Source organism: Pundamilia nyererei, unplaced genomic scaffold (genome assembly GCF_000239375.1).
Source record: "Pundamilia nyererei isolate P.nyererei 1_Seehausen unplaced genomic scaffold, PunNye1.0 scaffold00114, whole genome shotgun sequence".
In the NCBI taxonomy this organism is placed as follows: domain Eukaryota; kingdom Metazoa; phylum Chordata; class Actinopteri; order Cichliformes; family Cichlidae; genus Pundamilia; species Pundamilia nyererei.
The window spans coordinates 923,075-936,495 of NW_005187515.1; the positions used below are offsets into that span (position 1 = coordinate 923,075).

The 13,421-nt window shown below is 37.8% G+C and overlaps 1 protein-coding gene across 1 annotated transcript in view; it reads left to right on the top strand.

The window, feature by feature from the left end:
* The window catches only part of LOC102215665 (neurexin-2-like), a 337,295-nt gene that overhangs the window by 225,526 nt on the left and 98,348 nt on the right, over nucleotides 1-13,421 (top strand). Inside the window, exon 5 of the mRNA XM_013913079.1 lies at nucleotides 6,514-6,531. Within this exon, the coding sequence (XP_013768533.1) occupies nucleotides 6,514-6,531 (18 nt within the window). The remainder of the gene's footprint in view (nucleotides 1-6,513; nucleotides 6,532-13,421) is intronic.

The following is a 13,421-nucleotide window of genomic DNA, read 5'->3' on the forward strand; positions in this document are numbered from 1 at the left end:
ATGATGTATTTGGTGTGGGAGAGTTTACCAGGGGCAACCCCCCCTAACAAAATAGCCGCTGGGATCAGTTGGACAAATAAACCCCTCCACCATGATAAGGTGGTAGCTCACAGATTTTTTTAATTGTGTTTTTGTCAAGTAACTGTCGACTGCAATATGGGTGAAGGGCTCACACTGATAAGTGTAGAAAAGCTGAAGAGGCAGATTGATAAGAAGGGCTCATGAATGTATCTTCATTCTTTTCACTGATTCAGAAAGTGCTATTTATGCACACAACTGAAATTCTGTTTGCACTTACTCATTTAAATGTCAAGCGTAATATTTAGGTAACATTTTACTATTAATACTGAACGAGATATATATTATATACAGTTCTTCAGCAAGCGTTTTCACCATTATTAGATTAAAATAAATTGTTGTGAGCGGTAGCATGGCAATGCGCATTCCCACAAACAGAACTCGTGTTTCCAAATTAAAATTGTGTGCCTCAGAAGCCTCAGTTTGCCTCTGTGAAAGACACCTGTCACACCTCTCAGAAGTCGCTGTGGTGACGCAAATGGAATTTCATAACAGTATGAGCTGTGTCACATTAGTGTTTATTTTTTGCCTCCAAGCACAGAAATAAATATAGATTGTGCCAAGTTTAACTCGCATACTTTTACTCAGTCTCCAGTGCACCCACATTCAAACACAGACAAGTCATAAAGTTAAAGTGAGGATGCTATTTAAAGGCCAAACACTGAATTATTTCTTGTCGGTGACATTTTTTCTCTGTGAATGAATGAAAGTACCATTTCAAATGATTTACCCGAGGCAAATCGTGTTCTTAGCACTGAGCTGTATGAACGTTGTACCTCATGTCAAAAGCTGTGAAGCCTAAGTAACTGTAGCTTGTTAATAATTTATATTTTGCTTCTCTGAGTGGAAACTGGCGATCTCACCTTGTTCAGCCTGATATCTCTCACTGGATAGTGAACAAGTCTATGAAGCAATAATGAAAAAATGCAAAAAAATAAAAAATATGCTAAAAATTAATGGTCTTTTGAATACGGTATAGATAGAGATCCTTTGATATTCTACTTTTAAGACAGTAATAGGATGATTTTATAATTGTCTGTATGTAGCTCTTAAAATAATGGATAAACTATTTCAGTCTGAGTACAGCTGCAGGAGGTTTTGGCACATCCACTGGCTAATTTGTTTAGTGCAGTTTACAAGTGATTAAAGGGACCGAAAATCCTGAGCTGAAATAGATATGTTCAGTGTGTCATCTGCATAACCACAATAGAAAATAATCAAATGGTCTTCACTGTCTGCAGTGAACCTCCTCTGTGGGGATACAGGAGGTTTTATTCCTTACAGTTGGATACATAGCCAACTATGTATATCTATTTTCCTTAATAAATGAAAATTCTTCACTAATTCTACAAGACTTCATCAAAATAGAATGCATGCTTTTTCCCTTTAGGTAAACACCAACTAATTGCAATAGTTGCATTGACACCTCTATATGAGTAAGAATTTCCCTGCAGTCTCTCAGCAACTCACTAAATTCAAAGCCATTTGACCCATTTTAATACATTTTCCACCAAAGCCAAAGATTACTGCTCTGTGTATAGCACTGACTGACATTGTCAAACTTTTCTAGTTGTACTTTCATTGCAGGAGACCAAACTAAGAAGCATTTAGTTGGTGTTTTTGTCAGTAGACAGAAGTGTGCTGGTTAGATGAAATAAATGCTGTGAAACAGTTCAACTAGGAGTCATGCTGAGTTAGTGTTTTACTGAAATCATTTATTTGTGACGGGTTGTTTATGTTGTTGTCTAACACATACCATCTCTGTTTTTTTACCTCGCATGCTTTTTGAAAAGTAACAACTCTGAAAACATAAATGATCTTTGTGGGTGCAAGTATAAAAATAGCAGGGGCTTAAAATAACTTAGAAAACTTAGAAAGGTATAACTTTAAAACTTAAGTTGTTTTGTTTTTACTTCCTGTATTTTCTAATGTAGCCAACTATTAAGATTTGTCCAATTTAATTACAGCACAGAGTGAATGCATTGCATATGTGTTTGTGTAATCATAACATTTGTGTCAGAGTAGTTTGACTTGTCAAGTGCAACTAACTCAATTTGAACTAAAAGGTTAATTGCTCAATCGCTCAGGTTTTTATCTTCCATTGTGTAGTGGTTAACACACTTGCAAGCAAGCAAAATATCACTGGTTCAATTCCAGAGGATAACACAAAGCTCCTTTGGACTGGACCGGATAATCGATTCGGCATTATATAAATAATATTTATAATTTTTTTAAAATACATCATTAGAGGTTAGCAGCACACAGTCACAATAGATAACGGATATATATATAACCTTAAGGTTAGACTGGATCTAAAGGAAAGAGCCAGTCTGCCTTATGGCCAGCTGCAAGTCACAACCAGAAGCGAGTATCCAGAAAAATGGTTTTGTTTTACCTGAATTATCATTTTATTTATTTAATTTTTGTTTTTGAGAAACAAAAAGGTTTATTCTTCTTCTAAGTGGACACATCCCAGAAGCGCTTTTCCAGATAAAAGCTCTCTGGGCTCTTTATCCAGGAGCAGGACTATGGTACTGTAAAGAAGAGAAGCTAACCAGGATTACAGACAGACAGAGAGAAAGAGATGAAGATGAGAGAGGAAGAAGGCAACTTCCTGTGTGTGTGTGTGTGTGTGTGTGTGTGTGTGTGTGTGTGTGTGTGCATGCATGTAAAACTGTAAAAACAAACTAATGAAAACGTCCTTAAGCTTCATTTTCCAAATAAAAAAAACAAAGTACATTAGAGGTTACATTACATTAGAACCTCTTGTATTGTGATGGTTACTTTTCTTTTTTTCTTTCTTTTTTTTATTAAGCTACAGTGTAAAAAAGAGAACATTTGAGCCAGGGGTCTTTATCTGGGTGCATCTTTGGGGTTGTATCAGAAAAAGCATCTGGTGTTAAAATCTGTCCTGAATCGAACATTTAGAACAGGGGTCTCAAACTTATGAGCTGTGGGCCACTGCTGGCACTGTCATCTCATGTGAGGGCCACTTTAGTACAAAGACAAACAAACAAGAAAACACCCACAAATATTTCCAAAAATGCTTGCTTTTTTAAATTTCCACTATTGTATAACAAGACAAAACTGCAAACATGAACACATTTTTTTCTCGCTCTTAATTAACTGAACCCTTTCATTAACCTACCAAATAAACAAATTGGTCTTCTCTTTCTTGCCAGACACGTGGGAGCACTTCTGCTATAATTTTGTTCGTATTTAACAAAATAAATGCAGACATTAGTCTTTGAGTGCTAGTGAAAATTGTCTCCTTTACAAATAAGTCTCTCACTGAACTAACACAGCCAGTACCTCAACATGTTTCTGCTCTCTGCTCATATCGCCTTCATATTAACTCATTTTTGGCTTTTTAAGCAACTTATTTTACCATTACAGTCAACAACAGCAAATCCTCCCTAACAAAAAAGTAACTTCAACGGCCAAATTGCGTTATATTTTGTCTCTTCAATAAACGAGTAGGGGTGACGTGGGCTGCAAGCAGCACCCGGGCTGCGAGTTTGAGACCCCTGATGTATAGAGGTATCTGAAGTGGTGATTAGTTACAGCCTAATTAAAGAATTCCTACGTAAATAAATAGTATGAAGATTCTCCTTGGATGATAAAAATGTATTTATGATTGAAAACAGAGCCTAACATGAGAAGTTTTCCATAAGGTTGAAAGGTTAGAGATAACACACAATTACACAACATGAGGAATGTTCTATTTGAAATGCACCGCGCTCCTTTCATCATTGGACAGTAACGCAAACGACAAGAGATAAAAGCTTCACTGCTTCAGTACAGTCATTCAAATATTTAACTTTATGGTTTTTAGATGATAACATTTCACATTACCAAACTGTTATCTAGATCAACACGTAGAGATTTGCAGGTACATTAATTTATTAAGTGGTTACAGCAGCGTTCGGTTAAGAGGGTTTAAAGCTTTAGCGGAAAATGCTTGAAAGACATATGCAAAGATTTACTCGTTCATATCGAGTTTACTTGCACACATACAATCTGTAGAGGTCAGTCCAAGTTGGTCCCATCGTCGTTTTTTATATTTGTTTCTTAAAAATGAGAACAAACAGTATCTTTTACAGTATATAAAGTCAGTACATAGTTGGTGGTGTACGTTTATCTGTGTGCAGGCGTGAGCACTGTTTCAATCTTTTGTGTGTGCCATACACAAGAATGGTTAACAGCTAAGCAGTGCAGAGCAGGAGGTGCCGAGAGTGACATGCAGTGCAGTGTAGAAAACTTGGCTATGGTTACAAAAACCAACTCAGCTCTGGAGCTTGCTCGTACACTGTGGATCATCAGCCTTAGTCCCAGTATGTTTCCTTTATGAAATATCTTCATGAGTGCTTTACTCTTACTGGAATCCAGCTGGGGTTATTTACTGTACTACAGGGGTCACTTCTGGCTTTATGGCTCTGCCCCTGGGTCCTATCACCTCTCCAGAATGATATATCTTCACTAAAACATGATTACCCCAGCTCAGTGTCCCACACTGTTAAGAGGGCTTCCATAACTTTATATTTGTACACAGCTGCCATAACATGGTATTACATAGGAGCAAGTTTGCCACTTTGTACATCTTTATTTTTCTCACTTGTGTGCTCACTTTGGCTTGGGAAAAGTGGAAAGGCATGATAGATGAGCTGTCTCATTTGCCCAGTTCCACTGTCTTTGCCTTTTTGTCTCGACCACACACACACACACACACACACTTCCTACTTGTTCTTGTCATTGGCTACACTGCTTGTTTGAAAGCACGTTTGGCGATTGCAGAGTGAGCAGGGCAGCTGATAACACTCAGGAGCAGGAGATACACTTGTCAGAATCCAGGATATTAACAAACAAACCTTGGGAGACTGAGCCCTATTGATTGTGTTTATTCCTCTGGCACCTTTTTGCCCGTCGCCTTCATCCGCTAGTCTGGACATTTAAGCTCTGTTCCAGATCTTGTGCTGGGACCTAAAATAAAGAAAAAGGCAAAGGCCCCCACAGTCCAACTGTTCTGGCTAGGATTCCTGCTCTGCTCCATGTGTTTCAGACTGAGGAAGCTTTTTTTCACCACACACATCTAATGACAGCAATCTTGCCAATATGGATGAGAGCCTATTCTGGGCCGCTTTGTTTATAGTTGGCACCAATATACGAGAACTCTGACCAACAGCTTGTTGGACTGAGGTATAAATTGTCCTCTCTTGACTTTTTGCATTTTGAGTAAGATCGCAAAATGTATATTTTCATGATTTTAAGAAGGCATTTTTTAAAAAAGAGAGCCCACCTATGAGGAGGACAAGACAGCTTTATTTTCTTCGGTCTTCATTTCACCCAAATAAATCTTAAAACATTTTCAAATCCTGTATGTCACAGTGTTACATATGGGCGTTAGCTTCCATAATGTTTACATTAATGTTTAGATTTCCATTTAACCCCCCCCCCCCCATTGGTCTTAGCAACTACTGTATGCTTTCTTTAATACTTAATACTTTTCTTTAATACTTCTCACCTACGAGCTAATGTAGTAGCTCCACTCTCTTAATTGGAGCTTTGCCCCCACAGCATAGATCAATATTTCAAACGGAAATTATGTATGTTTTTCCCCCTCTCTCTCATTTATTTTGAATCACCTATTGAGCATTGGATCAGATCCAAAGGAGTGTGGTGATTGGTGGGTCTAATTAGTTAGTCTGTGTATAATGTACAGTATAGTTAGCATGATATGTTGGAGAGCTATGTCATTCTTTTAGCAGGTAACAAAAAGCACAAGCAAGCTCTAACTTGCTGTGATGTTGCCTTTACTAGATCTTTATTCAGATTGAAGTGTATGTGAGTCGTGTGTATGTTAGTGAACTGTTGAATACAACTATCTTTCTTTATTGTACCCATAGCTTTTTTTTAACCTCTTTGCAAGATTGCTTTTATTTAATAAAAATAGACTTAATTGGATAATCGGGTGTTTTGAGAGTCAGAGATGCAGAATAAATGCAGCCAAGGAGAATCTTTTTTTTTTTAATCTAACTCGTTTTTTAAATGAGTTTGAATCCCGCTGAAGGATGAGTTATTTGCACAGGAGAAATGAAAGTGAATGTCAAGAAGTTAGCTGTTGCATGAAAGAGTCTCTTTTGACCTTTAAGACCTTTTTATAACACAATATTAATGCTGACTTTTATACAGCCTTGATAGTTGTTTTCTTCCGTCTCAATTAGCAGCCCTGTGTTAAGGCTTATGTGTGAAACAGTGCTCTGGTAGACCTCAAATGCTAATTGCATTCTGACTTTTCTTTTTTCTGTGTGCTATTATATGTCATTTTGTCTTGACTATTTTTTATGCGAGCAGGAGTACGGTGCAAGCAACATTTGGCTTTGCTGTTTAAACTGATCCATCTTTTTCCTTTTGTCTTTTCTTGTTCCTCGCTTACAGGTGATTCATCGCAAGTTGGTAAGTCAACATCTTTCTTTGTTTTTGCCACATGTACGCTCACCTCGATTCCGCGACAGTCGATCGGTTGCAGACGACCTTTATTACACAGTGTAGTCGGCTGTGTGTGAATGTTTATATCCACGCAAACCACCCGCTAATTATCCTTTTGAATTCTGCACTGCTAGTGTACACTGTTGAATAGAAACACATTCCTCTTCCTGCCTTTCACCCTCTCATTTATATTCTTTACACATCACACTTATTTGATTTTGTGTACTATATTACCTTCTATAGTTGTTTGCACTGTATATTGAAAGGGGATTTCTAACAGTTTACTGTGAAAAGATCAAACTCTAAATTCCTGCTTTGGGAGTCTGATGAATTGCACCGCCTTGTAATGTAGATGCAAATTTTAAAGCTCCCATTGAGTGACTAGCCAGTTTGGGAACCCAGACATAATTCTGTTTGAATAATGTATGTTACTGCACTGGCTTTCTTATCATGATATAAAATTCAAGGAGTTGTTCCTTTTTTAGTTTCAACCTCATAAAATGATTCATGCAGGGGCTCAGAGTCTGATGTATGGATTTTAGTAAAAGATTCTTGTTACTTTGGTCATGAGCTTCCATTCATTTATTACCATAGTTTAGTGCTTTCCTTTTTATAATGGGCCATTAATGGCTGCCCTTCTCTTTGCTGCCTACTGCCCAAAATTTAAAAAAAAGAAAAAAAAGTTTCCTTTCAAAGTGAAGCTCTGAGAGGAAATTCAGAGTTATCGTCAAATTCTATTTGTTGTCTTGTTCTTTGCTTGGCCTGAGGTGCTCTGAGGGGTGTGCTGTGAAGCAGGATGAATGGGTTAGTGAGATATGCTGATTTGTTGCCAAGTCTCTTTTAAACTGATTGTTTTGAGCATGCAGAACAGATTAGAAAACTGCTTGGTGTGCATTGCATTTCTTTCATCGAAACACAGTGTCAGACTCCAATGCACTTCTTCAGCTGCATTTCGCTTACACCAGGTTTTATATCCTTCGTGTTTCTCCGCAACTTGTTACTCCTGACTGAAGAGTCAAATGACGCATTAAATATCCTCTTTTATGTGAGCATGCATGGCGCCTTAAGAAGAACGCGTGGGTTACATTGCCTCTGATAAGGGTTTTAGGTCCTGTCCAGGAAATGCCAAGAAAAGCTGTCTTCATTGAACTCATTTAATTCTACAGCTCTCAATAGTGTCAAATAATTTATTTTAACATAGATCGACGCTTTGTCTATAAATATGTCTTTAAATATGCTGACATGTCACAGTATGCTAGATTTCTGTAAACACTTAATTTTAAATCAATGGGCGTAAAACAGATGAAGGATTGGGATAGGGGTACGACGGCAGCCGCGGTCAGACTAATGAGATGTAACAACACCTCGCTGAAACAGTTAGAAAATGAGATGTGTGAATTTAAAAACTCTAGCTCGCAGCACTTTGTAGCAGTAAACTATTGCTTTAGTGATGTGTCAGTGTTATCACTTCCCTCCTAATAATTAGCTTTGTCTCGCTGCAGTACCCACTATGCATTATGAACCTGCAGTAGTAATCTACAGCACAGCAAAATGTGTAGCATGTAATGAGAAAAATAATGTGCAGTTATTCTCACATAGCGATGATAAAGAGGTTTTTAACCCATTCTCTGGGGTGTATTTTCCCCTGTGAGTTCTGCACTGTGGTAATTGAAGCATGTCTCCTGATCCTCATGTGGTTAATGTGTGTGTGCGCGCGCATGTGTGTGTGTCAAGGTTTGTCCAGCGAGTGTTTGGCCCAGAGATCTGATGCTGTCTGAATACTAATTTGAAATTTTGTCTGACTGCGGCAGCTTGGAAACTGGGTGGGGACTAGAGGTTTAGTTAGGGACAAGTTCATCCCAAGGGTTACTGTGCAGAGTGGAGAGCACATCAGGTCCTTACCACCCACTAAGAATCAAGATTCAAAGTGGGGGAAGAGATTAAAACTGATTCAAATTTGATCTGGAAAGCTGGTGCAATTTCAGTTTCGTCGTTATTTAAACCACTGGGCAAAGAACAACGCTATACTTTGTTTTGATTTGTGATATAAGCTATTTCTGCACCAGTCTGCAAAGTCAACATGGCTTTGGTCCTGTAGATATTGGAGGATTCACTAAAAGGTAGCTACTCATCAGCTCATCTGGTTCTGCAGACTGTTTCATGCAATATTTAATTAGTGAAAAGGTTGCACTGTAGCCCATATGCCCAACCTAAATCACTCAGGCTTTCTTTAAACATAAGCTGTATATAAAATAATACTTCATTGATTACTTGATAGACACAGTCACACTGTCTTGAAAGGCAGTAACAACTTGCGATTGCAGCACTTCACATTGCAGCTTTCTAAAAGTCAGTCGATTGGTCCAAACGTACAGTGCTTGTTTTCTTCAAGTTTGTTTCAAACTTGATAAGCTGTCAAAATACTAGTGCGGTGTACAGATTTGCACATACGCTGACATGTTTCCCATGGGATTTTGTCAGAACTCATTAAGTACAGTTAAACCTATATAGGAAAGAATGTCTCATCTATCTCCACAGCCATTTGCCAGTGTTGAAATGTGTATTATTGCCACTAGTTATTGTTGTATTTTTGTACAGGGTCCAGTTTTTTGTTTTTTGTGTTTTGTTTTTCTTTTCCCTGTCAGGCTTATGAGGCAGGTTGTGGCAGAGATAATTGTTGTCCCTTAGATGTGGAGGCAGGGAGGCTGACTATAAGCAGAGATCCTTATCCTATTGCTGTATTTCATTCTGACTCAAAAAAAAATGGCTTTGGCAGAAGCACAGACATCTTTCTGTGTACCTCGCTCTCTCTCTCAAGCCTTGTTCACCAGAGATCAGATGATTAGCATCTCTTCCCCTTTTTCTCTCTCCTCCCTTTGAATGCCAACCTCAGGCGAGTCAGAGCCAGCAAAAGCCTCTTCATGCTTGCCGATGCTGCAATGGGATTGGCCGACTCACCACACATGGTACAAAGAATGCTCGGTTAACCACACATCCACAGTTTGGAATAGAAAATGAGGGATTCAAGCTGGTGGATGGTGCCACTTAGAAAGTGGAATTTTTTGTTTGTTTGTTGGTGTTATACAAGTAAAATGTTTTATACACAAGTTCATTGAAAACTTGTTAAGGCTTTGAGTTTTTATGTTTTTGCTAAAAACATTGTGCCAACAATCAAATGCATTCAGATGTAGCACCTTTAAAACTGAAAGTAATTTGTTGTGGAATAAATTGCATGGCAGCCTAAAACTGCGTTTCTGCCAATAACTAATATTCTGATGGACCTTTTGGATCCAGATATTCAAATGAAGCATTAATTCTATTTTGACAATGAAAAACCATCATTGCATCAAAATAATGTTAGAGTCTGCACAAAACTAGGTACCTCCACCAAGGAAGTGCCTAATATATGTGGATATTCTAAAAATGACATCATGTTATTATGACCTTATGTACATTACAATAACAGGCTGTAAGTGTCTAAATAGCTAACAATTTAAATTTATTGCTAACATTAAAATACATTTAATGGAACAATAAAATGAAAAAATATATATAACCTTTTAACCAAACTTCACATTTTCAACGTAGCATAACTAGCATATTGATGTACGTCTGGCCTGTACAGGCTCAGTCCTCATAATAAAAGCCACATTAACTGCACAATTTGTTAAGAATGCCCCTTGTGGTTTTAATCCACTGGGGCTTCAGTTTCTCAGATGATGGAAGCACTTGGGGATTTATGCTTTTGAACATTTGAACATTTTGTAAACCATTTACTTAGTTGATACCTTGAAAGAAAGATGTGTATTTTGCACATTTCCGTTACATTTGTTTTAAAAAGCATGGCAAACAGGACAAAAATAACATTCCATTATACCTGGAAATGTAACCAATACTTAAGGTATTCCCTGCCTCCTGATAAATAACACAGGATAGGAAGAGCACAACAAAATGGGCAATCCACAATAAAAACTCAAGCCTGTGGCCAAATTTACATACTAAAGGAGAATGGTAATGAGATAGCTACCTGAGATAATTACTACTCAAGGCGTCCGGCTCTTATACTTTACCACAGGGAACCAGTTTAACTCACTACAATTAAATGGGCACTCATTTGCTCCATTTGAGGCACCCTTTATGCCATTTTATGCCCCACTGTGTCTTAATTGAGTGTTGACTTAAATATGAAAATTGTGAGCCAACAGAAGTTTAAGGATGCAGATTTGGATATCTAATGGATGGATATTCTTCTATTTAAGATTATTAGAAAAAAAAATACAGTATTTTTTTTCTTCTTGATTTAATCACAATCACTTTCCAGTGGCGTTTTTATGGATGCATATTTGAACTAAGATTTACAGCTGTTTGTAAAACGGCTATTGACCTTATCAAAATTCTTCTTGTGTACTCCCCTCCTTAGCTCTCGTCAAATACCTTTTTTTGTGTGATTCCTACTGAGGATTATTCTTGCTGGCTAATTTTGAAAGGGATATTGTTTTTTAATACACCTGCCTAAGCTAATATTTATCCTGCCACTGCATAATATCTAATGTGGGGTCTGGCAGGGACTGGGTTATAGAACTTAACTTTTCTGACATCCACATATTCAGGCCTTTATCAATAAGTAATCAGGACAAATAAGAGTCAGCATGTATATTTAGTTTTATTGCAGTGTGGCCTAGAAATACTATTATTAACATCAATGACTTCTATAATATTCCTCTTCCTATTGGCGACTATGTAACTGCTCTGCTGACATCCAGCCTTTCTTCAGAGGCTGGAGAGATCTCTGACATGGCAATCAGTCAAACTTACTGCCATTATATTTCATCTCTGTCCTGCCTCAAACAAATAAATTAAACTGTAATATCTTGACTGCTGAGAAATTGCCTTGGATTGTTATAAATGATGGCGGGTTGATAGTGTGTGATCGTTGAACTTGCTGTATTCTGCTTAACAGTGTGAGACTACATGTTAGAAATAAGAGATGCAGAGCTCTGCGAGATGCACATTGATGCCAGCATGTGAAGATTTATGATGTCCACTTCTATTAGCCTCAGAGTAATTGTTAAGACAGCAACGAACAGTCCATAGCTCTAATCCTCAAATCAAAGAGAAGTTGCACAGACCACCAGCCCTCAGATGTGATTTCCTTCACTCCAAAGCTTTTTTCATTTTTCCATCTTGTTGAAAGATTGCAGTATAGAGGCGACTTACTCCCTGTAATTTCTAATGAGCTAGGATTTGATCAGTATTCTTGAAAGACTTTTTTCATCAGTGGAAGCTTTACTGAAGCAAAGATAATGAATTTATGACAGATATTTTGATGTTTTTTGTTTTAATGTGAGGCTGAAGGTATGTTTAACTTTTAGTGAGGGCTAACGTGCAGCAGATTGGAAGAAAAAAAACAACTGCAGTGTCTTCGGGGCTTACAAGAGCAGGTAGAACAAAATCCTAGAAAAACAAGGATACAGAGATGAAAGGTTCAAATAAAACAATGCATTTTAAGGAGAGGACGCTAGTCTGGAAGACTCTTGAATTTTTAGTGCAACATCTATTCTGTTGATCCAACTCCATGTGTGTTTAAGCAACATCTAGCATTTGAGGAGGGGAAAAGAGTAATTTGATTATATTATGGGAGCAGCAGGGGTGTTTGCTAAGTTTGGATCAGACCATTGCTGTGGATGAGCCTCTGCGCCCTGAAGCTCCACAGCTTAGAGGGTGTGTTCATTGCCAGCCACAGCTTATTACAAACAGCTGGTGCTGGTTACTACCCCGGGGCCAATCGCATACATTATTACACACCATCACACATTCACATTCATGCACCTTTACTCATATGACTTTAATTTGGCAACAACACTTCCCTGTTTTTTAAAACAATTGTTCCATTCTGTATAGTGTGTGGTATTATGAGTGAGCTCAGTCAGTGGTTTGTTGCTGCTCATTTTCCTTTCATCAGATTTTTCTGCTTTTGGTGATTTTTATTTTTATTTTATTGTATGTTATTTTTTAATATTGAAAGCAGTTTAATTGAAAGGGGGCTTTAAATCAAGGATCATGACATTTTTGCTAAGAGTAGTGGAATAACGGATTTGATGATATCCATTCCCGTAGTAAATAGAAGGAAATAAAATGAACTTTTCAACTTACCTTTTCTCATACTTGAACATGAATTTAATACCAAATGTAATTTTACTATGAAGTACTCCATTTAGGGTTAAGAGGTTCGCTTCTTTCAGCGTATTTCCCCAAATCTCAACCTTTAAATGTCAGTCCTGTTTTATTTTTCAGGCACACAAACAGGCAGACTTTCCTGTGTTTCCTCAAGGTCATGACACTACAACTGTGGGTCTGAGGAAGCGATGACAGACAGAGTTGGTGGCTAACAGTCCACTCCTGCCAACCGTAATCGACTGTGAGCGCAGTCATCTCTACACAGCAGTACTGCGTAGAGATCAGGTTTTCTGAGAAGGAGGAGAGGGAAACATGAAGCCTAATTTAACAAAAGCATGAGGACAATGAGGACAATCAACACACAAACACACAATAGCAATTCACATCAGTTTCATTCAATTTTACATTTTTTTTTGCCTATCTCGTTTGGTTCTTTTGCCATCAGAATTGTTGTCTAAAGGCGAAGAAAGATGCCCAATGGATTTACTTTACCAAATTGACCATCCCAGCCTTGCCGTAATGGTCTATTTGATTCACCTTTTATTGTTTATTTTATTTTTTATTTTCACTTGCTAGATACGGGACAGACTTGAATGAGGAAAAGAGAAGGGAGAAAGAAAGAGGGAAAGAAAAACGGCAGAGAAGAGGGACGGGGATAAAGGGCAAAAAACAAAAACCAA